General features: G+C 42.1%; 1 protein-coding gene across 1 annotated transcript; it reads left to right on the top strand.

Moving 5' to 3' along the window:
• Window positions 1-3122: 3122 nt before the first annotated feature.
• On the top strand, window positions 3123-4277 carry LOC124550637 (circumsporozoite protein-like). Its single transcript, XM_047125360.1, has one exon. It carries the CDS (start codon window positions 3123-3125, stop codon window positions 4275-4277), a length of 1155 nt encoding a protein of 384 aa, XP_046981316.1.
• Window positions 4278-27320: the final 23043 nt, after the last annotated feature.

Genomic DNA, 27320 nt, shown 5'->3' with positions numbered 1-27320 from the left:
TGGGAAAAACGCAAATATGGGAAAAACGCAAATATGGGAAAAACGCAAATATGGGAAAAACGCAAATATGGGAAAAACGCAAATATGGGAAAAACGCAAATATGGGAAAAACGCAAATACGGGAAAAATGCAAATACGGGAAAAATGCAAATACGGGAGAAGAGAAATTTAGGACACACCTTGACTAAAAGCAGGAAAGGTTGGTAGGATGGGTTCATGAGTAATGGGAAAACGCACATATGGGAAAAACGCACATATGGGAAAAACGCATATACGACATAAATGCAATAATGGGAGAAGAGAAATTTGGATCACAACTTGACTAAAAGAAGGAATCGGATGGTGGAATGGTTTCATGAGTAAATGCAAATATGGGAAAAACCCAAATATGGGAAAAACCCAAATATGGGAAAAACCCAAATATGGGAAAAACCCAAATATGGGAAAAACCCAAATATGGGAAGAACGCAAATATGGGAAGATAGCAAATATGGGAAGATAGCAAATATGGGAAGATAGCAAATATGGGAAGATAGCAAATATGGGAAGATAGCAAATATGGGAAGAATGCAAATATGGGAAGAATGCAAATATGGGAAGAATGCAAATATGGGAAGAATGCAAATATGGGAAGAATGCAAATATGGGAAGAATGCAAATATGGGAAAAACGCAAATATGGGAAAAACGCAAATATGGGAAAAACGCAAATATGGGAAAAACGCAAATATGGGAAAAACGCAAATATGGGAAAAACGCAAATATGGGAAAAACGCAAATATGGGAAAAACGCAAATATGGGAAAAACGCAAATATGGGAAAAACGCAAATATGGGAAAAACGCAAATATGGGAAAAACGCAAATATGGGAAAAACGCAAATATGGGAAAATCGCAAATATGGGAAAATCGCAAATATGGGAAAATCGCAAATATGGGAAAATCGCAAATATGGGAAAAACGCAAATATGGGAAAAACGCAAATATGGGAAAAACGCAAATACGGGAAAAACGCAAATACGACATAAATGCAATTATGGGAGAAGAGAAATTTGGATGAAAACTTGACTAAAAGAAGGAATCGGTTGGTGGAATGGTTTCATGAGTAAACCCAAATATGGGAAAAACCCAAATAGGGGACAAACGCAAATGTGGGAAAAAGGCAAATATGGGAAAAACGCAAATATGGGAAAAACGCAAATATGGGAAAAACGCAAATATGGGAAAAACGAAAATATGGGAAAAACGAAAATATGGGAAAAACGAAAATATGGGAAAAACGAAAATATGGGAAAAACGAAAATATGGGAAAAACGAAAATATGGGAAAAACGAAAATAAGGGAAAAACGCAAATAAGGGAAAAACGCAAATAAGGGAAAAACGCAAATAAGGGAAAAACGCAAATAAGGGAAAAACGCAAATAAGGGAAAAACGCAAATATGGGAAAAACGCAAATATGGGAAAAACGCAAATATGGGAAAAACGCAAATATGGGAAAAACGCAAATATGGGAAAAACGCAAATATGGGAAAAACGCAAATATGGGAAAAACGCAAATATGGGAAAAACGCAAATATGGGAAAAACGCAAATATGGGAAAAACGCAAATATGGGAAAAACGCAAATATGGGAAAAACGCAAATATGGGAAAAACGCAAAGACGGGAAAAACGCAAAGACGGGAAAAACGCAAAGACGGGAAAAATGCAAATACGGGAGAAGATAAATTTAGGACACACCTTGACTAAAAGCAGGAAAGGTTGGTAGGATGGGTTCATGAGTAATGGGAAAACGCACATATGGGGAAAACGCACATATGGGAAAAGCGCAAATACGACATAAATGCAATAATGGGAGAAGAGAAATTTGGATCACAACTTGACTAAAAGAGGGAATCGGTTGGTGGAATGGTTTCATGAGTAAATGCAAATATGGGAAAAACCCAAATATGGGAAGAACGCAAATATGGGAAGAACGCAAATATGGGAAGAACGCAAATATGGGAAGAACGCAAATATGGGAAGAACGCAAATATGGGAAGAACGCAAATATGGGAAGAACGCAAATATGGGAAGAACGCAAATATGGGAAGAACGCAAATATGGGAAGAACGCAAATATGGGAAGAACGCAAATATGGGAAGAACGCAAATATGGGAAGAATGCAAATATGGGAAGAATGCAAATATGGGAAGAATGCAAATATGGGAAGAATGCAAATATGGGAAGAATGCAAATATGGGAAGAATGCAAATATGGGAAGAACGCAAATATGGGAAAAACGCAAATATGGGAAGAACGCAAATATGGGAAGAACGCAAATATGGGAAGAACGCAAATATGGGAAGAACGCAAATATGGGAAAAACGCAAATATGGGAAAAACGCAAATATGGGAAAAACGCAAATATGGGAAAAACGCAAATATGGGAAGAACGCAAATATGGGAAAAACGCAAATATGGGAAAAACGCAAATATGGGAAAAACGCAAATATGGGAAAAACGCAAATATGGGAAAAACGCAAATATGGGAAAAACGCAAATATGGGAAAAACGCAAATATGGGAAAAACGCAAATATGGGAAAAACGCAAATATGGGAAAAACGCAAATATGGGAAAAACGCAAATATGGGAAAAACGCAAATATGGGAAAAACGCAAATATGGGAAAAACGCAAATATGGGAAAAACGCAAATATGGGAAAAACGCAAATATGGGAAAAACGCAAATATGGGAAAAACGCAAATATGGGAAAAACGCAAATATGGGAAAAACCCAAATATGGGAAAAACGCAAATATGGGAAAAACGCAAATATGGGAAAAACGCAAATATGGGAAAAACGCAAATATGGGAAAAACGCAAATATGGGAAAAACGCAAATATGGGAAAAACGCAAATATGGGAAAAACGCAAATATGGGAAAAACGCAAATATGGAAAAAACGCAAATATGGAAAAAACGCAAATATGGAAAAAACGCAAATATTCGAAAAACGCAAATATGGGAAAAACGCAAATACAAGATCAATGCAAATACGGGAGAAGAGAAATTTAGGACACACCTTGACTAAAAGCTGGAATCGGTTGGTAGGATGGGTTCATGAGTAATGGGAAAACGCACATATGGGAAAAAACGCCAACTCGGGAAAAAACGCCAACTCGGGAAAAAACGCCAACTCGGGAAAAAACGCCAACTCGGGAAAAAACGCCAACTCGGGAAAAAACGCCAACTCGGGAAAAAACGCCAACTCGGGAAAAAACGCCAACTCGGGAATAAACGCCAACTCGGGAATAAACGCCAACTCGGGAATAAACGCCAACTCGGGAATAAACGCCAACTCGGGAATAAACGCCAACTCGGGAATAAACGCCAACTCGGGAATAAACGCCAACTCGGGAATAAACGCCAACTCGGGAATAAACGCCAACTCGGGAATAAACGCCAACTCGGGAATAAACGCCAACTCGGGAATAAACGCCAACTCGGGAATAAACGCCAACTCGGGAATAAACGCCAACTCGGGAATAAACGCCAACTCGGGAATAAACGCCAACTCGGGAATAAACGCCAACTCGGGAATAAACGCCAACTCGGGAATAAACGCCAACTCGGGAATAAACGCCAACTCGGGAATAAACGCCAACTCGGGAATAAACGCCAACTCGGGAATAAACGCCAACTCGGGAATAAACGCCAACTCGGGAATAAACGCCAACTCGGGAATAAACGCCAACTCGGGAATAAACGCCAACTCGGGAATAAACGCCAACTCGGGAATAAACGCCAACTCGGGAATAAACGCCAACTCGGGAATAAACGCCAACTCGGGAATAAACGCCAACTCGGGAATAAACGCCAACTCGGGAATAAACGCCAACTCGGGAATAAACGCCAACTCGGGAAAAAACGCCAACTCGGGAAAAAACGCCAACTCGGGAAAAAACGCCAACTCGGGAAAAAACGCCAACTCGGGAAAAAACGCCAACTCGGGAAAAAACGCCAACTCGGGAAAAAACGCCAACTCGGGAAAAAACGCCAACTCGGGAAAAAACGCCAACTCGGGAAAAAACGCCAACTCGGGAAAAAACGCCAACTCGGGAAAAAACGCCAACTCGGGAAAAAACGCCAACTCGGGAAAAAACGCCAACTCGGGAAAAAACGCCAACTCGGGAAAAAACGCCAACTCGGGAAAAAACGCCAACTCGGGAAAAAACGCCAACTCGGGAAAAAACGCCAACTCGGGAAAAAACGCCAACTCGGGAAAAACGCATATATAGAGAAAACGCATATATGGGAAAAACGCAAATTGAAGAAAGACGCAAATCCGCTATTAACGCAAATACGGGATAAACGCAAATACGGGATAAACGCAAATATGGGAGAAGAGAAATTTGGGACACAACTTGACTAAAAGAAGGAATCGGTTGGTAGGATGGGTTCATGAGTAATGGGAAAAACGCACATATGGGAAAAACGCACACATGGGGAAAAACGCACACATGGGAAAAAACGCACACATGGGAAAAAACGCACACATGGGAAAAAACGCACACATGGGAAAAAACCCAAATACGGGAAAAAACCCAAATACGGGAAAAAACCCAAATACGGGAAAAAACCCAAATACGGGAAAAAACCCAAATACGGGAAAAAACCCAAATACGGGAAAAAACCCAAATACGGGAAAAAACGCAAATACGGGAAAAACGCAAATACGGGAAAAACGCAAATACGGGAAAAACGCAAATATGGGAAAAACGCAAATATGGGAAAAACGCAAATATGGGAAAAACGCAAATATGGGAAAAACGCAAATACGGGATAAAAGCAAATACGAGATAAATGCAAATACGGGTGAAGAGAAATTTAGGACACATCTTGACTAAAAACAGGAATCGGTTGGTAGGATGGGTTCATGAGTAATGGGAAAAACGCACATATGGGAAAAACGCACATATGGGAAAAACGCACATATGGGAAAAACGCACATATGGGAAAAACGCAAATATGGGAAAAACGCACATATGGGAAAAACGCACATATGGGAAAAACGCACATATGGGAAAAACGCAAATACGACATAAATGCAATTATGGGAGAAGAGAAATTTGGATGACAACTTGACTAAAAGAAGGAATCGGTTGGTGGAATGGTTTCATGAGTAAACCCAAATATGGGAAAAACCCAAATATGGGACAAACCCAAATATGGGACAAACGCAAATATGGGAAAAACACAAACGTGGGAAAAACGCAAATATGTTAAAAAGGCAAATATGGGAAAAACGCATATATGGGAAAAACGCATATATGGGAAAAACGCATATATGGGAAAAACGCATATATGGGAAAAACGCATATATGGGAAAAACGCATATATGGGAAAAACGCACATATGGGAAAAACGCACATATGGGAAAAACGCATATATGGGAAAAACGCATATATGGGAAAAACGCATATATGGGAAAAACGCATATATGGGAAAAACGCATATATGGGAAAAACGCATATATGGGAAAAACGCATATATGGGAAAAACGCAAATATGGGAAAAACGCAAATACGGGAAAAACGCAAATACGGGAAAAACGCAAATACGGGAAAAATGCAAATACGGGAGAAGAGAAATTTAGGACACACCTTGACTAAAAGCAGGAATCGGTTGGTAGGATATGTTCATGAGTAATGGGAAAACGCACATATGGGAAAAACGCACATATGGGAAAAACGCACATATGGGAAAAACGCACATATGGGAAAAACGCACATATGGGAAAAACGCACATATGGGAAAAACGCACATATGGGAAAAACGCACATATGGGAAAAACGCACATATGGGAAAAACGCACATATGGGAAAAACGCACATATGGGAAAAACGCACATATGGGAAAAACGCACATATGGGAAAAACGCACATATGGGAAAAACGCACATATGGGAAAAACGCACATATGGGAAAAACGCAAATATGGGAAAAACGCAAATATGGGAAAAACGCAAATATGGGAAAAACGCAAATATGGGAAAAACGCAAATATGGGAAAAACGCAAATATGGGAAAAACGCAAATATGGGAAAATCGCAAATATGGGAAAATCGCAAATAAAACGCAAATATGGGAAAAACGCAAATATGGGAAAAACGCAAATATGGGAAAAACGCAAATATGGGAAAAACGCAAATATGGGAAAAACGCAAATATGGGAAAAACGCAAATATGGGAAAAACGCAAATATGGGAAAAACGCAAATATGGGAAAAACGCAAATATGGGAAAAACGCAAATATGGGAAAAACGCAAATATGGGAAAAACGCAAATATGGGAAAAACGCAAATATGGGAAAAACGCAAATATTGGAAAAACGCAAATATGGGAAAAACGCAAATATGGGAAAAACACAAATACGAGATAAATGCAAATACGGGAGAAGAGAAATTTAGGACACACCTTGACTAAAAGCTGGAATCGGTTGGTAGGATGGGTTCATGAGTAATGGGAAAACGCACATTCGGGAAAAAACGCCAACTCGGGAAAAAACGCCAACTCGGGAAAAAACGCCAACTCGGGAAAAAACGCCAACTCGGGGAAAAACGCCAACTCGGGGAAAAACGCCAACTCGGGGAAAAACGCCAACTCGGGGAAAAACGCCAACTCGGGGAAAAACGCCAACTCGGGGAAAAACGCCAACTCGGGGAAAAACGCCAACTCGGGGAAAAACGCCAACTCGGGGAAAAACGCCAACTCGGGGAAAAACGCCAACTCGGGGAAAAACGCCAACTCGGGGAAAAACGCCAACTCGGGGAAAAACGCCAACTCGGGGAAAAACGCCAACTCGGGGAAAAACGCCAACTCGGGGAAAAACGCCAACTCGGGGAAAAACGCCAACTCGGGGAAAAACGCCAACTCGGGGAAAAACGCCAACTCGGGGAAAAACGCCATCACGGGAAAAACGCCAACACGGGAAAAACGCCAACACGGGAAAAACGGCAACATGGGAAAAACGGCAACATGGGAAAAACGCCAACATGGGAAAAACGCCAACATGGGAAAACCGCCAACATGGGAAAAACGCATATATAGAGAAAACGCATATATGGGAAAAAAGCAAATTGAAGAAAGACGCAAATCCGCTATTAACGCAAATACGGGATAAACGCAAATACGGGATAAACGCAAATATGGGAGAAGTGAAATTTGGGACACAACTTGACTAAAAGAAGGAATCGGTTGGTAGGATGGGTTCATGAGTAATGGGAAAAACGCAAATATGGGAAAAACGCACATATGGGAAAAACGCACATATGGGAAAAACGCACATATGGGAAAAACGCACATATGGAAAAAACGCAAATATGGAAAAAACGCAAATATGGAAAAAACGCAAATATGGAAAAAACGCAAATATGGAAAAAACGCAAATATGGAAAAAACGCAAATATGGAAAAAACGCAAATATGGAAAAAACGCAAATATGGAAAAAACGCAAATATGGAAAAAACGCAAATATGGAAAAAATGCAAATATGGAAAAAACGCAAATATGGGAAAAACGCAAATATGGGAAAAACGCAAATACGGGAAAAACGCAAATACGGGAAAAACGCAAATACGGGAAAAACGCAAATACGGGAAAAACGCAAATACGGGAAAAACGCAAATACGGGAAAAATGCAAATACGGGAGAAGAGAAATTTAGGACACACCTTGACTAAAAGCAGGAAAGGTTGGTAGGATGGGTTCATGAGTAATGGGAAAACGCACATATGGGAAAAACGCACATATGGGAAAAACGCAAATATGGGAAAAACGCAAATATGGGAAAAACGCAAATATGGGAAAAACGCAAATATGGGAAAAACGCAAATATGGGAAAAACGCAAATATGGGAAAAACGCAAATATGGGAAAATCGCAAATATGGGAAAATCGCAAATATGGGAAAATCGCAAATATGGGAAAATCGCAAATATGGGAAAATCGCAAATATGGGAAAATCGCAAATATGGGAAAATCGCAAATATGGGAAAATCGCAAATATGGGAAAATCGCAAATATGGGAAAATCGCAAATATGGGAAAATCGCAAATATGGGAAAATCGCAAATATGGGAAAATCGCAAATATGGGAAAATCGCAAATATGGGAAAATCGCAAATATGGGAAAAACGCAAATATGGGAAAAACGCAAATATGGGAAAAACGCAAATGTGGGAAAAACGCAAATGTGGGAAAAACGCAAATATGGGAAAAACGCAAATATGGGAAAAACGCAAATATGGGAAAAACGCAAATATGGGAAAAACGCAAATATGGGAAAAACGCAAATATGGGAAAAACGCAAATATGGGAAAAACGCAAATATGGGAAAAACGCAAATATGGGAAAAACGCAAATATGGGAAAATCGCAAATATGGGAAAATCGCAAATATGGGAAAATCGCAAATATGGGAAAATCGCAAATATGGGAAAATCGCAAATATGGGAAAATCGCAAATATGGGAAAATCGCAAATATGGGAAAATCGCAAATATGGGAAAAACGCAAATATGGGAAAATCGCAAATATGGGAAAATCGCAAATATGGGAAAATCGCAAATATGGGAAAATCGCAAATATGGGAAAATCGCAAATATGGGAAAATCGCAAATATGGGAAAATCGCAAATATGGGAAAATCGCAAATATGGGAAAATCGCAAATATGGGAAAATCGCAAATATGGGAAAATCGCAAATATGGGAAAATCGCAAATATGGGAAAATCGCAAATATGGGAAAATCGCAAATATGGGAAAATCGCAAATATGGGAAAATCGCAAATATGGGAAAATCGCAAATATGGGAAAATCGCAAATATGGGAAAATCGCAAATATGGGAAAATCGCAAATATGGGAAAATCGCAAATATGGGAAAATCGCAAATATGGGAAAATCGCAAATATGGGAAAATCGCAAATATGGGAAAATCGCAAATATGGGAAAATCGCAAATATGGGAAAAACGCAAATATGGGAAAATCGCAAATATGGGAAAATCGCAAATATGGGAAAAACGCAAATATGGGAAAATCGCAAATATGGGAAAAACGCAAATATGGGAAAAACGCAAATATGGGAAAAACGCAAATATGGGAAAAACGCAAATATGGGAAAAACGCAAATATGGGAAAAACGCAAATATGGGAAAAACGCAAATATGGGAAAAACGCAAATATGGGAAAAACGCAAATATGGGAAAAACGCAAATATGGGAAAAACGCAAATATGGGAAAAACGCAAATATGGGAAAAACACAAATACGAGATAAATGCAAATACGGGAGAAGAGAAATTTAGGACACACCTTGACTAAAAGCTGGAATCGGTTGGTAGGATGGGTTCATGAGTAATGGGAAAACGCACATATGGGAAAAAACGCCAACTCGGGAAAAAACGCCAACTCGGGAAAAAACGCCAACTCGGGAAAAAACGCCAACTCGGGAAAAAACGCCAACTCGGGAAAAAACGCCAACTCGGGAAAAAACGCCAACTCGGGAAAAAACGCCAACTCGGGAAAAAACGCCAACTCGGGAAAAAACGCCAACTCGGGAAAAAACGCCAACTCGGGAAAAAACGCCAACTCGGGAAAAAACGCCAACTCGGGAAAAAACGCCAACTCGGGAAAAAACGCCAACTCGGGAAAAAACGCCAACTCGGGAAAAAACGCCAACTCGGGAAAAAACGCCAACTCGGGAAAAAACGCCAACTCGGGAAAAAACGCCAACTCGGGAAAAAACGCCAACTCGGGAAAAAACGCCAACTCGGGAAAAAACGCCAACTCGGGAAAAAACGCCAACTCGGGAAAAAACGCCAACTCGGGAAAAAACGCCAACTCGGGAAAAAACGCCAACTCGGGAAAAAACGCCAACTCGGGAAAAAACGCCAACTCGGGAAAAAACGCCAACTCGGGAAAAAACGCCAACTCGGGAAAAAACGCCAACTCGGGAAAAAACGCCAACTCGGGAAAAAACGCCAACTCGGGAAAAAACGCCAACTCGGGAAAAAACGCCAACTCGGGAAAAAACGCCAACTCGGGAAAAAACGCCAACTCGGGAAAAAACGCCAACTCGGGAAAAAACGCCAACTCGGGAAAAAACGCCAACTCGGGAAAAAACGCCAACTCGGGAAAAAACGCCAACTCGGGAAAAAACGCCAACTCGGGAAAAAACGCCAACTCGGGAAAAAACGCCAACACGGGAAAAAACGCCAACACGGGAAAAAACGCCAACACGGGAAAAAACGCCAACACGGGAAAAAAGGCCAACACGGGAAAAAACGCCAACACGGGAAAAAACGCCAACACGGGAAAAAACGCCAACATGGGAAAAACGCCAACATGGGAAAAACGCCAACATGGGGAAAACCGCCAACATGGGAAAACCGCCAACATGGGAAAACCGCCAACATGGGAAAAACGCATATATAGAGAAAACGCATATATGGGAAAAACGCAAATTGAAGAAAGACGCAAATCCGCTATTAACGCAAATACGGGATAAACGCAAATACGGGATAAACGCAAATATGGGATAAACGCAAATATGGGAGAAGAGAAATTTGGGACACAACTTGACTAAAAGAAGGAATCGGTTGGTAGGATGGGTTCATGAGTAATGGGAAAAACGCAAATATGGGATAAACGCAAATACGGGAAAAAACCCAAATACGGGAAAAAACCCAAATACGGGAAAAAACCCAAATACGGGAAAAAACCCAAATACGGGAAAAAACCCAAATACGGGAAAAAACCCAAATACGGGAAAAAACCCAAATACGGGAAAAAACCCAAATACGGGAAAAAACCCAAATACGGGAAAAAACCCAAATACGGGAAAAAACCCAAATACGGGAAAAAACCCAAATACGGGAAAAAACCCAAATACGGGAAAAAACCCAAATACGGGAAAAAACCCAAATACGGGAAAAAACCCAAATACGGGAAAAAACCCAAATACGGGAAAAAACCCAAATACGGGAAAAAACCCAAATACGGGAAAAAACCCAAATACGGGAAAAAACCCAAATACGGGAAAAAACGCAAATACGGGAAAAAACGCAAATACGGGAAAAAACGCAAATACGGGAAAAAACGCAAATACGGGAAAAAACGCAAATACGGGAAAAACGCAAATATGGGAAAAACGCAAATACGGGATAAAAGCAAATACGAGATGAATGCAAATACGGGTGAAGAGAAATTTAGGACACATCTTGACTAAAAACAGGAATCGGTTGGTAGGATGGGTTCATGAGTAATGGGAAAAACGCACATATGGGAAAAACGCACATACGGGAAAAACGCACATACGGGAAAAACGCACATACGGGAAAAACGCACATAGGGGAAAAACGCACATAGGGGAAAAACGCACATAGGGGAAAAACGCACATAGGGGAAAAACGCACATAGGGGAAAAACGCACATAGGGGAAAAACGCACATAGGGGAAAAACGCGCATATGGGAAAAACGCGCATATGGGAAAAACGCGCATATGGGAAAAACGCGCATATGGGAAAAACGCGCATATGGGAAAAACGCGCATATGGGAAAAACGCGCATATGGGAAAAACGCACATATGGGAAAAACGCACATATGGGAAAAACGCACATATGGGAAAAACGCACATATGGGAAAAACGCACATATGGGAAAAACGCACATATGGGAAAAACGCACATATGGGAAAAACGCACATATGGGAAAAACGCACATATGGGAAAAACGCACATATGGGAAAAACGCACATATGGGAAAAACGCACATATGGGAAAAACGCACATATGGGAAAAACGCACATATGGGAAAAACGCAAATATGGGAAAAACGCAAATATGGGAAAGACGCAAATATGGGAAAGACGCAAATATGGGAAAGACGCAAATATGGGAAAGACGCAAATATGGGAAAGACGCAAATATGGGAAAGACGCAAATATGGGAAAGACGCAAATATGGGAAAGACGCAAATATGGGAAAGACGCAAATATGGGAAAGACGCAAATATGGGAAAGACGCAAATGTGGGAAAGACGCAAATGTGGGAAAGACGCAAATGTGGGAAAGACGCAAATGTGGGAAAGACGCAAATATGGGAAAAACGCAAATATGGGAAAAACGCAAATATGGGGAAAACGCAAATATGGGGAAAACGCAAATATGGGGAAAACGCAAATATGGGGAAAACGCAAATATGGGGAAAACGCAAATATGGGAAAAACGCAAATATGGGAAAAACGCATATATGGGAAAAACGCATATATGGGAAAAACGCAAATATGGGAAAAACGCAAATATGGGAAAAACGCAAATATGGGAAAAACGCAAATATGGGAAAAACGCAAATATGGGAAAAACGCAAATATGGGAAAAACGCAAATATGGGAAAAACGCAAATATGGGAAAAACGCAAATATGGGAAAAACGGAAATATGGGAAAAACGGAAATATGGGAAAAACGGAAATATGGGAAAAACGGAAATATGGGAAAAACGGAAATATGGGAAAAACGGAAATATGGGAAAAACGGAAATGTGGGAAAAACGCAAATATGGGAAAAACGCAAATATGGGAAAAACGCAAATATGGGAAAAACGCAAATATGGGAAAAACGCAAATATGGGAAAAACACAAATATGGGAAAAACACAAATATGGGAAAAACGCAAATATGGGAAAAACGCAAATATGGGAAAAACGCAAATATGGGAAAAACGCAAATATGGGAAAAACGCAAATATGGGAAAAACGCAAATATGGGAAAAACGCAAATATGAGATAAATGATAATACGGGAGAAGTGAAATTTAGGACACACCTTGACTAAGAGCAGGAATAGGTTGGCAGGATGGGTTCATGAGTAATGGGAAAACGCACATATGGGAAAAACGCACATATGGGAAAAACGCACATATGGGAAAACGCACATATGGGAAAACGCACATATGGGAAAACGCACATATGGGAAAACGCACATATGGGAAAACGCACATATGGGAAAACGCACATATGGGAAAACGCACATATGGGAAAACGCACATATGGGAAAACGCACATATGGGAAAACGCACATATGGGAAAACGCACATATGGGAAAACGCACATATGGGAAAACGCACATATGGGAAAACGCACATATGGGAAAACGCACATATGGGAAAACGCACATATGGGAAAACGCAAATATGGGAAAACGCAAATATGGGAAAACGCAAATATGGGAAAACGCAAATATGGGAAAACGCAAATATGGGAAAACGCAAATATGGGAAAACGCAAATATGGGAAAACGCAAATATGGGAAAACGCAAATATGGGAAAACGCAAATATGGGAAAACGCAAATATGGGAAAACGCAAATATGGGAAAATCGCAAATATGGGAAAATCGCAAATATGGGAAAATCGCAAATATGGGAAAAATGCGAATATGGGAAAAATGCGAATACGACGTAAATGCAATTATGGGAGAAGAGAAATTTGGATCACAACTTGACTAAAAGAAGGAATCGGTTGGTGGAATGGTTTCATGAGTAAATGCAAATATGGGAAAAACCCAAATATGGGGAAAAACGCAAATACGGGATAAAAGCAAATACGAGATAAATGCCAATACGGGTGAAGGGAAATTTAGGACACATCTTGACTAAAAGCAGGAGTCGTTTGGTGGTATGGGTTCATGAGTAATGGGAAAACGCAAATATGGGAAAAACGCACATATGGGAAAAACGCACATATGGGAAAAACGCACATATGGGAAAAACGCACATATGGGAAAAACGCACATATGGGAAAAACGCACGTATGGGAATAACGCACGTATGGGAATAACGCACGTATGGGAATAACGCACGTATGGGAAAAACGCATATACGGGAAAAAGGCATATATGGGAAAAAGGCATATATGGGAAAAACCCATTTGTGGGAAAAACGCATATAGGGGAAAAACAAATATGGGAAGAACGCAAATATGGAACAACGCAAATACGACATAAATGCAATTATGGGAGAAGAGAAATTTGGATCACAACTTGACTAAAAGAAGGAATCGGTTGGTGGAATGGTTTCATTAGTAAATGGAAATATGGGAAAAACCCAAATATGGGAAAAACCCAAATATGGGAAAAACGCAAATATGGGAAAAACGCAAATATGGGAAAAACGCAAATATGGGAAAGACGCAAATATGGGAAAGACGCAAATATGGGAAAGACGCAAATATGGGAAAGACGCAAATATGGGAAAGACGCAAATATGGGAAAGACGCAAATATGGGAAAGACGCAAATATGGGAAAGACGCAAATATGGGAAAGACGCAAATATGGGAAAGACGCAAATATGGGAAAGACGCAAATATGGGAAAGACCCAAATATGGGAAAGACGCAAATATGGGAAAGACGCAAATATGGGGAAAACGCAAATATGGGGAAAACGCAAATACGGGAAAAACGCAAATACGGGAAAAACGCAAATATGGGAAAAAGGCAAATATTGGAAAACGCAAATACGACATAAATGCAATTATGGGAGAAGAGAAATTTGGATCACACTTGACTAAAAGAAGGAATCGGTTGGTGGAAAGGTTTCATGAGTGAATCGGTTGGTAGGATGGGTGCATGACAAATGGGAAAACGCACATATGGGAAAAACGCACATATGGGAAAAACGCACATATGGGAAAAACGCACATATGGGAAAAACGCACATATGGGAAAAACGCACATATGGGAAAAACGCACATATGGGAAAAACGCACATATGGGAAAAACGCACATATGGGAAAAACGCACATATGGGAAAAACGCACATATGGGAAAAACGCACATATGGGAAAAACGCACATATGGGAAAAACGCACATATGGGAAAAACGCACATATGGGAAAAACGCACATATGGGAAAAACGCACATATGGGAAAAACGCACATATGGGAAAAACGCACATATGGGAAAAACGCACATATGGGAAAAACGCACATATGGGAAAAACGCACATATGGGAAAAACGCACATATGGGAAAAACGCACATATGGGAGAAACGCAAATACGAGATAAATGCAAATACGGGAGAAGAGAAATTTAGGACACACCTTGACTAAAAGCAGGAATCGGTTGGTAGGATGGGTTCATGAGAAATGGGAAAAACGCACATAAGGGAAAAACGCAAAAATGGGAAAAACGCAAAAATGGGAAAAACGCAAAAATGGGAAAAACGCAAAAATGGGAAAAACGCAAAAATGGGAAAAACGCAAAAATGGGAAAAACGCAAAAATGGGAAAAACGCAAAAATGGGAAAAACGCAAAAATGGGAAAAACGCAAAAATGGGAAAAAAACGCAAAAATGGGAAAAAAACGAAAATATGGAAAAAACGAAAATATGGAAAAAACGCAAATATGGAAAAAACGCAAATATGGAAAAAACGCAAATATGGGAAAAACGCAAATATGGGAAAAACGCAAATATGGGAAAAACGCAAATATGGGAAAAACGCAAATATGGGAAAAACGCAAATATGGGAAAAACGCAAATATGGGAAAAACGCAAATATGGGAAAAACGCAAATATGGGAAAAACGCAAATATGGGAAAAACGCAAATATGGGAAAAACGCAAATATGGGAAAAACGCAAATATGGGAAAAACGCAAATATGGGAAAAACGCAAATATGGGAAAAACGCAAATATGGGAAAAACGCAAATATGGGAAAAACGCAAATATGGGAAAAACGCAAATATGGGAAAAACGCAAATATGGGAAAAACGCAAATATGGGAAAAACGCAAATATGGGAAAAACGCAAATATGGGAAAAACGCAAATATGGGAAAAACGCAAATATGGGAAAAACGCAAATATGGGAAAAACGCAAATATGGGAAAAACGCAAATATGGGAAAAACGCAAATATGGGAAAAACGCAAATATGGGAAAAACGCAAATATGGGAAAAACGCAAATATGGGAAAAACGCAAATATGGGAAAAACGCAAATATGGGAGAAACGCAAATATGGGAGAAACGCAAATATGGGAGAAACGCAAATATGGGAGAAACGCAAATATGGGAGAAACGCAAATACGAGATAAATGCAAATACGGGAGAAGAGAAATTTAGGACACACCTTGACTAAAAGCAGGAATCGGTTGGTAGGATGGGTTCATGAGAAATGGGAAAACGCACATATGGGAAAAACGCACATATGGGAAAAACGCACATATGGGAAAAACGCACATATGGGAAAAACGCACATATGGGAAAAACGCACATATGGGAAAAACGCACATATGGGAAAAACGCACATATGGGAAAAACGCAAATAGGGGAGAAACGCAAATATGGGAGAAACGCAAATATGGGAGAAACGCAAATATGGGAGAAACGCAAATACGAGATAAATGCAAATACGGGAGAAGAGAAATTTAGGACACACCTTGACTAAAAGCAGGAATCGGTTGGTAGGATGGGTTCATGAGAAATGGGAAAACGCACATATGGGAAAAACGCACATATGGGAAAAACGCACATATGGGAAAAACGCACATATGGGAAAAACGCACATATGGGAAAAACGCACATATGGGAAAAACGCACATATGGGAAAAACGCACATATGGGAAAAACGCACATAAGGGAAAAACGCACATAAGGGAAAAACGCACATAAGGGAAAAACGCATAAATGGGAAAAACGCATAAATGGGAAAAACGCATAAATGGGAAAAACGCATAAATGGGAAAAACGCATAAATGGGAAAAACGCATAAATGGGAAAAACGCATAAATGGGAAAAACGCAAATATGGAAAAAAACGCAAATATGGGAAAAACGCAAATATGGGAAAAACGCAAATATGGGAAAAACGCAAATATGGGAAAAACGCAAATATGGGATAAAAGCAAATACGAGATAAATGCCAATACGCGAGAAGAGAAATTTAGGACACATCTTGACTAAAAGCAGGAATCGGTTGGTAGTATGGGTTCATGAGTAATGGGAAAACGCAAATATGGGAAAAACGCACATATGGGAAAAACGCACATATGGCAAAAACGCACATATGGCAAAAACGCACATATGGCAAAAACGCACATATGGCAAAAACGCACATATGGCAAAAACGCAAATATGGCAAAAACGCAAATATGGCAAAAACGCAAATATGGCAAAAACGCAAATATGGCAAAAACGCAAATATGGCAAAAACGCAAATATGGGAAAAACGCAAATATGGGAAAAACGCAAATATGGGAAAAACGCAAATATGGGAAAAACGCAAATATGGGAAAGACGCAAATATGGGAAAGACGCAAATATGGGAAAGACGCAAATATGGGAAAGACGCAAATATGGGAAAGACGCAAATATGGGAAAGACGCAAATATGGGAAAGACGCAAATATGGGAAAGACGCAAATATGGGAAAGACGCAAAAATGGGAAAGACGCAAATATGGGAAAGACGCAAATATGGGAAAGACGCAAATATGGGAAAGACGCAAATATGGGAAAGACGCAAATATGGGAAAGACGCAAATATGGGAAAGACGCAAATATGGGAAAGACGCAAATATGGGAAAGACGCAAATATGGGAAAGACGCAAATATGGGAAAGACGCAAATATGGGAAAGACGCAAATATGGGAAAGACGCAAATATGGGAAAGACGCAAATATGGGAAAGACGCAAATATGGGAAAGACGCAAATATGGGAAAGACGCAAATATGGGAAAGACGCAAATATGGGAAAGACGCAAATATGGGAAAGACGCAAATATGGGAAAGACGCAAATATGGGAAAGACGCAAATATGGGAAAGACGCAAATATGGGAAAGACGCAAATATGGGAAAGACGCAAATATGGGAAAGACGCAAATATGGGAAAGACGCAAATATGGGAAAGACGCAAATATGGGAAAGACGCAAATATGGGAAAGACGCAAATATGGGAAAGACGCAAATATGGGAAAGACGCAAATATGGGAAAGACGCAAATATGGGAAAGACGCAAATATGGGAAAGACGCAAATATGGGAAAGACGCAAATATGGGAAAGACGCAAATATGGGAAAGACGCAAATATGGGAAAGACGCAAATATGGGAAAGACGCAAATATGGGAAAGACGCAAATATGGGAAAGACGCAAATATGGGAAAGACGCAAATATGGGAAAGACGCAAATATGGGAAAGACGCAAATATGGGAAAGACGCAAATATGGGAAAGACGCAAATATGGGAAAGACGCAAATATGGGAAAGACGCAAATATGGGAAAGACGCAAATATGGGGAAGACGCAAATATGGGAAAGACGCAAATATGGGAAAGACGCAAATATGGGAAAGACGCAAATATGGGAAAAACGCAAATATGGGAAAAACGCAAATATGTGAAAAACGCAAATATGTGAAAAACGCAATTATGGGAGAAGAGAAATTTGGATCACAACTTGACTAAAAGAAGGAATCGGTACTTGGAATGGTTTCATGAGTAAACGCAAATATGGGAAAAACGCAAATATGGGAAAAACGCAAATATGGGAAAAACGCAAATATGGGAAAAACGCAAATATGGGAAAAACGCAAATATGGGAAAAACGCAAATATGGGAAAAACGCAAATATGGGAAAAACGCAAATATGGGAAAAACGCAAATATGGGAAAAACGCAAATATGGGAAAAACGCAAATATGGGAAAAACGCAAATATGGGAAAAACGCAAATATGGGAAAAACGCAAATATGGGAAAAACGCAAATATGGGAAAAACGCAAATATGGGAAAAACGCAAATATGGGAAAAACGCAAATATGGGAAAAACGCAAATATGGGAAAAACGCAAATATGGGAAAAACGCAAATATGGGAAAAACGCAAATATGGGAAAAACGCAAATATGGGAAAAACGCAAATATGGGAAAAACGCAAATATGGGAAAAACGCAAATATGGGAAAAACGCAAATATGGGAAAAACGCAAATATGGGAAAAACGCAAATATGGGAAAAACGCAAATATGGGAAAAACGCAAATATGGGAAAAACGCAAATATGGGAAAAACGCAAATATGGGAAAAACGCAAATATGGGAAAAACGCAAATATGGGAAAAACGCAAATATGGGAAAAACGCAAATATGGGAAAAACGCAAATATGGGAAAAACGCAAATATGGGAAAAACGCAAATATGGGAAAAACGCAAATATGGGAAAAACGCAAATATGGGAAAAACGCAAATATGGGAAAAATGCAAATATGGGAAAAACGCAAATATGGGAAAAACGCAAATATGGGAAAAACGCAAATATGGGAAAAACGCAAATATGGGAAAAACGCAAATATGGGAAAAACGCAAATATGGGAAAAACGGAAATATGGGAAAAACGGAAATATGGGAAAAACGGAAATATGGGAAAAACGGAAATATGGGAAAAACGGAAATATGGGAAAAACGGAAATATGGGAAAAACGGAAATATGGGAAAAACGGAAATATGGGAAAAACGGAAATATGGGAAAAACGGAAATATGGGAAAAACGGAAATATGGGAAAAACGGAAATATGGGAAAAATGCAAATATGGGAAAACGCAAATACGACATAAATGCAATTATGGGAGAAGAGAAATTTGGATCACAACTTGACTAATAGAAGGAATCGGTTGGTGGAATGGTTTCATGAGGAAATGCAAATATTGGAAAAACGCAAATATGGGAAAAATGCAAATATTGGAAAAACGCAAATATGGGAAAATCGCAAATATGGGAAAATTGCAAATATGGGAAAAACGCAAATACGACATAAATGCAATTATGGGAGAAGAGAAATTTGGATCACAACTTTACTAAAAGAAGGAATCGGTTGGTGGAATGGTTTCATGAGTAAATGCAAATATGGGAAAAACCCAAATATGGGAAAAACGCAAATATGGGAAAAACGCAAATATGGGAAAAACGCAAATACGAGATAAATGCAAATGCGGGAGAAGAGAAATTTAGGACACATCTTGACTAAAAGCAGGAATCGGTTGGTAGGATGGGTTCATGAGTAATGGGAAAGACGCACAAATGGGAAAGACGCACACATGGGAAAAACGCACATATGGGAAAGACGCACATATGGGAAAGACGCACATATGGGAAAGACGCACATATGGGAAAGACGCACATATGGGAAAGACGCACATATGGGAAAGACGCACATATGGGAAAGACGCACATATGGGAAAGACGCACATATGGGAAAGACGCACATATGGGAAAGACGCATATACGGGAAAAAAAGCATATACGGGAAAAAAAGCATATACGGGAAAAACGCATATACGGGAAAAACTCAAATATGGGAAAAACGCAAATAGGGGAAAAACGCAAATACGACGTAAATGCATATATGGGAGAAGAGAAATTTGGATCACAACTTGACTAAAAGAAGGAATCGGTTGGTGGAATGGTTTCATGAGTAAACGCAAATATGGGAAAAACGCAAATATGGGAAATACGCACATATGGGAAAAACGCACATATGGGAAATACGCACATATGGGAAATACGCACATATGGGAAATACGCACATATGGGAAATACGCACATATGGGAAATACGCACATATGGGAAATACGCACATATGGGAAATACGCACATATGGGAAATACGCACATATGGGAAATACGCACATATGGGAAACACGCACATATGGGAAATACGCACATATGGGAAATACGCACATATGGGAAATACGCACATATGGGAAATACGCACATATGGGAAATACGCACATATGGGAAATACGCACATATGGGAAATACGCACATATGGGAAATACGCACATATGGGAAATACGCACATATGGGAAATACGCACATATGGGAAATACGCACATATGGGAAATACGCACATATGGGAAATACGCACATATGGGAAATACGCACATATGGGAAATACGCACATATGGGAAATACGCACATATGGGAAATACGCACATATGGGAAATACGCACATATGGGAAATACGCACATATGGGAAATACGCACATATGGGAAATACGCACATATGGGAAATACGCACATATGGGATATACGCACATATGGGAAATACGCACATATGGGAAATACGCACATATGGGAAATACGCAAATACGGGAGAAACGCAAATACGGGAAAAACGCAAATACGGGAAAAACGCAAATACGGGAAAAACGCAAATACGGGAAAAACGCAAATACGGGAAAAACGCAAATACGGGAAAAACGCAAATACGGGAAAAACGCAAATACGGGAAAAACGCAAATACGGGAAAAACGCAAATACGGGAAAAACGCAAATACGGGAAAAACGCAAATACGGGAAAAACGCAAATACGGGATAAACGCAAATACGGGAAAAACGCAAATACGGGATAAACGCAAATACGGGATAAACGCAAATACGGGATAAACGCAAATACGGGATAAACGCAAATACGGGATAAACGCAAATACGGGATAAACGCAAATACGGGATAAACGCAAATACGGGATAAACGCAAATACGGGATAAACGCAAATACGGGATAAACGCAAATACGGGATAAACGCAAATACGGGATAAACGCAAATACGGGATAAACGCAAATACGGAGTAAATGCAAAAATGGGATAACAGAATTTTGTGACACAACTTGACTAAAAGAAGGAATCTGTTGGTAGGATGGGTTCATGAGTAATGGGAAAAACGCAAATATAGGAAAATCGCAAAAATGGGATAAACGCGGATACGGGGAAAACGCGGATACGGGGAAAACGCAAAGGTGGGGAAAACACAAATATGGGAAAAACGCAAATACCGGATAAATGCAAATGTGGGAGAAGAGAAATTTGGGACACAACTTGACTAAAACAAGGAATCGGTTGGTAGGATGGGTTCATGAGTAATGGGAAAAACGCCAAAATGGGAAAAACGCCAAAGTGGGAAAAACGCCAAAGTGGGAAAAACGCCAAAACGGGAAAGACGCCAAAACGGGAAAAACGCCAAAACGGGAAAAACGCCAAAACGGGAAAAACGCCAAAACGGGAAAAACGCCAAAACGGGAAAAACGCCAAAACGGGAAAAACGCCAAAATGGGAAAAACGCCAAAATGGGAAAAACGCCAAAATGGGAAAAACGCAAATACGGGAAAAACGCAAATACGGGAAAAACACAAATACGGGAAAAACACAAATACGCGAGAGACGCAAATACGCGAGGGACGCAAATACGCGAGAGACGCAAATACGGGATAAACACAAATGTGGGAGAAGAGAAATTTGGGACACAACTTGACTAAAAGAAGGAACCAGTTGGTAGGATGGGTTCATGAGTAATGGGAAAAACGCAAATACGGGAAAAACGCAAATACGGGAAAAACGCAACTACGGGAAAAACGCAACTACGGGAAAAACGCAACTACGGGAAAAACGCAACTACGGGAAAAACGCAACTACGGGAAAAACGCAACTACGGGAAAAACGCAACTACGGGAAAAACGCAACTACGGGAAAAACGCAACTACGGGAAAAACGCAACTACGGGAAAAACGCAACTACGGGAAAAACGCAACTACGGGAAAAACGCAACTACGGGAAAAACGCAACTACGGGAAAAACGCAACTACGGGAAAAACGCAACTACGGGATAAACGCAACTACGGGATAAACGCAACTACGGGATAAACGCAAATAAGGGATAAACGCAAATACGGGATAAACGCAAATACGGGATAAACGCAAATACGGGATAAACGCAAATACGGGATAAACGCAAATACGGGATAAACGCAAATACGGGGTAAATACAAAAATGGGAGAACAGAATTTTGTGACACAACTTGACTAAAAGAAGGAATCTGTTGGTAGGATGGGTTCATGAGTAATGGGAAAAACGCAAATATGGGAAAATCGCAAAAATGGGAAAAACGCGGATACGGGGAAAACGCGGGTACGGCGAAAACGCGGATACGGGGAAAACGCAAAGGTGGGGAAAACGCAAATATGGGAGAAACGCAAATACCGGATAAATGCAAATGTGGGAGAAGAGAAATTTGGGACACAACTTGACTAAAACAAGGAATCGGTTGGTAGGATGTGTTCATGAGTAATGGGAAAAACGCATAGTTAGTAAAAACGCAAAGTTAGTAAAAACGCAAAGTTAGTAAAAACGCAAAGTTAGTAAAAACGCAACTACGGGATAAACGCAACTACGGGATAAACGCAACTACGGGATAAACGCAACTACGGGATAAACGCAACTACGGGATAAACGCAAATAAACGCAAATACGGGATAAACGGAAATACGGGATAAACGCAAATACGGGATAAACGCAAATACGGGGTAAACGCTAATACGGGGTAAACGCAAATACGGGGTAAACGCAAAAATGGGAGAACAGAATTTTGGGACACAACTTGACTAAAAGAAGGAATCTGTTGGTAGGATGGGTTCATGAGTAATGGGAAAAACGCAAATATGGGAAAATCGCAAAAATGGGAAAAACGCGGATACGTGCAAAATGCGGATACGGGGAGAACGCGGATACGGGGAAAACGCGGATACGGGGAAAACGCGGATACGGGGAAAACGCGGATACGGGGAAAACGCGGATACGGGGAAAACGCGGATACGGGGAAAACGCGGATACGGGGAAAACGCGGATACGGGGAAAACGCGGATACGGGGAAAACGCGGATACGGGGAAAACGCGGATACGGGGAAAACGCGGATACGGGGAAAACGCGGATACGGGGAAAACGCGGATACGGGGAAAACGCGGATACGGGGAAAACGCGGATACGGGGAAAACGCGGATACGGGGAAAACGCGGATACGGGGAAAACGCGGATACGGGGAAAACGCGGATACGGGGAAAACGCGGATACGGGGAAAACGCGGATACGGGGAAAACGCGGATACGGGGAAAACGCGGATACGGGGAAAACGCGGATACGGGGAAAACGCGGATACGGGGAAAACGCGGATACGGGGAAAACGCGGATACGGGGAAAACGCGGATACGGGGAAAACGCGGATACGGGGAAAACGCGGATACGGGGAAAACGCGGATACGGGGAAAACGCGGATACGGGGAAAACGCGGATACGGGGAAAACGCGGATACGGGGAAAACGCGGATACGGGGAAAACGCGGATACGGGGAAAACGCGGATACGGGGAAAACGCGGATACGGGGAAAACGCGGATACGGGGAAAACGCGGATACGGGGAAAACGCGGATACGGGGAAAACGCGGATACGGGGAAAACGCGGATACGGGGAAAACGCGGATACGGGGAAAACGCGGATACGGGGAAAACGCGGATACGGGGAAAACGCGGATACGGGGAAAACGCGGATACGGGGAAAACGCGGATACGGGGAAAACGCGGATACGGGGAAAACGCGGATACGGGGAAAACGCGGATACGGGGAAAACGCGGATACGGGGAAAACGCGGATACGGGGAAAACGCGGATACGGGGAAAACGCGGATACGGGGAAAACGCGGATACGGGGAAAACGCGGATACGGGGAAAACGCGGATACGGGGAAAACGCGGATACGGGGAAAACGCGGATACGGGGAAAACGCGGATACGGGGAAAACGCGGATACGGGGAAAACGCGGATACGGGGAAAACGCGGATACGGGGAAAACGCGGATACGGGGAAAACGCGGATACGGGGAAAACGCGGATACGGGGAAAACGCGGATACGGGGAAAACGCGGATACGGGGAAAACGCGGATACGGGGAAAACGCAAAGGTGGGGAAAACGCAAAGGTGGGGAAAACGCAAAGGTGGGGAAAACGCAAAGGTGGGGAAAACGCAAAGGTGGGGAAAACGCAAAGGTGGGGAAAACGCAAAGGTGGGGAAAACGCAAAGGTGGGGAAAACGCAAAGGTGGGGAAAACGCAAAGGTGGGGAAAACGCAAAGGTGGGGAAAACGCAAAGGTGGGGAAAACGCAAAGGTGGGGAAAACGCAAAGGTGGGGAAAACGCAAAGGTGGGGAAAACGCAAAGGTGGGGAAAACGCAAAGGTGGGGAAAACGCAAAGGTGGGGAAAACGCAAAGGTGGGGAAAACGCAAAGGTGGGGAAAACGCAAAGGTGGGGAAAACGCAAAGGTGGGGAAAACGCAAAGGTGGGGAAAACGCAAAGGTGGGGAAAACGCAAAGGTGGGGAAAACGCAAAGGTGGGGAAAACGCAAAGGTGGGGAAAACGCAAAGGTGGGGAAAACGCAAAGGTGGGGAAAACGCAAAGGTGGGGAAAACGCAAAGGTGGGGAAAACGCAAAGGTGGGGAAAACGCAAAGGTGGGGAAAACGCAAAGGTGGGGAAAACGCAAAGGTGGGGAAAACGCAAAGGTGGGGAAAACGCAAAGGTGGGGAAAACGCAAAGGTGGGGAAAACGCAAAGGTGGGGAAAACGCAAAGGTGGGGAAAACGCAAAGGTGGGGAAAACGCAAAGGTGGGGAAAACGCAAAGGTGGGGAAAACGCAAAGGTGGGGAAAACGCAAAGGTGGGGAAAACGCAAAGGTGGGGAAAACGCAAAGGTGGGGAAAACGCAAAGGTGGGGAAAACGCAAAGGTGGGGAAAACGCAAAGGTGGGGAAAACGCAAAGGTGGGGAAAACGCAAAGGTGGGGAAAACGCAAAGGTGGGGAAAACGCAAAGGTGGGGAAAACGCAAAGGTGGGGAAAACGCAAAGGTGGGGAAAACGCAAAGGTGGGGAAAACGCAAAGGTGGGGAAAACGCAAAGGTGGGGAAAACGCAAAGGTGGGGAAAACGCAAAGGTGGGGAAAACGCAAAGGTGGGGAAAACGCAAAGGTGGGGAAAACGCAAAGGTGGGGAAAACGCAAAGGTGGGGAAAACGCAAAGGTGGGGAAAACGCAAAGGTGGGGAAAACGCAAAGGTGGGGAAAACGCAAAGGTGGGGAAAACGCAAAGGTGGGGAAAACGCAAAGGTGGGGAAAACGCAAAGGTGGGGAAAACGCAAAGGTGGGGAAAACGCAAAGGTGGGGAAAACGCAAAGGTGGGGAAAACGCAAAGGTGGGGAAAACGCAAAGGTGGGGAAAACGCAAAGGTGGGGAAAACGCAAAGGTGGGGAAAACGCAAAGGTGGGGAAAACGCAAAGGTGGGGAAAACGCAAAGGTGGGGAAAACGCAAAGGTGGGGAAAACGCAAAGGTGGGGAAAACGCAAAGGTGGGGAAAACGCAAAGGTGGGGAAAACGCAAAGGTGGGGAAAACGCAAAGGTGGGGAAAACGCAAAGGTGGGGAAAACGCAAAGGTGGGGAAAACGCAAAGGTGGGGAAAACGCAAAGGTGGGGAAAACGCAAAGGTGGGGAAAACGCAAAGGTGGGGAAAACGCAAAGGTGGGGAAAACGCAAAGGTGGGGAAAACGCAAAGGTGGGGAAAACGCAAAGGTGGGGAAAACGCAAAGGTGGGGAAAACGCAAAGGTGGGGAAAACGCAAAGGTGGGGAAAACGCAAAGGTGGGGAAAACGCAAAGGTGGGGAAAACGCAAAGGTGGGGAAAACGCAAAGGTGGGGAAAACGCAAAGGTGGGGAAAACGCAAAGGTGGGGAAAACGCAAAGGTGGGGAAAACGCAAAGGTGGGGAAAACGCAAAGGTGGGGAAAACGCAAAGGTGGGGAAAACGCAAAGGTGGGGAAAACGCAAAGGTGGGGAAAACGCAAAGGTGGGGAAAACGCAAAGGTGGGGAAAACGCAAAGGTGGGGAAAACGCAAAGGTGGGGAAAACGCAAAGGTGGGGAAAACGCAAAGGTGGGGAAAACGCAAAGGTGGGGAAAACGCAAAGGTGGGGAAAACGCAAAGGTGGGGAAAACGCAAAGGTGGGGAAAACGCAAAGGTGGGGAAAACGCAAAGGTGGGGAAAACGCAAAGGTGGGGAAAACGCAAAGGTGGGGAAAACGCAAAGGTGGGGAAAACGCAAAGGTGGGGAAAACGCAAAGGTGGGGAAAACGCAAAGGTGGGGAAAACGCAAAGGTGGGGAAAACGCAAAGGTGGGGAAAACGCAAAGGTGGGGAAAACGCAAAGGTGGGGAAAACGCAAAGGTGGGGAAAACGCAAAGGTGGGGAAAACGCAAAGGTGGGGAAAACGCAAAGGTGGGGAAAACGCAAAGGTGGGGAAAACGCAAAGGTGGGGAAAACGCAAAGGTGGGGAAAACGCAAAGGTGGGGAAAACGCAAAGGTGGGGAAAACGCAAAGGTGGGGAAAACGCAAAGGTGGGGAAAACGCAAAGGTGGGGAAAACGCAAAGGTGGGGAAAACGCAAAGGTGGGG

Source organism: Schistocerca americana, chromosome 9, assembly GCF_021461395.2.
Source record: "Schistocerca americana isolate TAMUIC-IGC-003095 chromosome 9, iqSchAmer2.1, whole genome shotgun sequence".
In the NCBI taxonomy this organism is placed as follows: Eukaryota; Metazoa; Arthropoda; class Insecta; order Orthoptera; family Acrididae; genus Schistocerca; species Schistocerca americana.
This window is presented reverse-complemented; position numbering and strand designations above follow the sequence as displayed.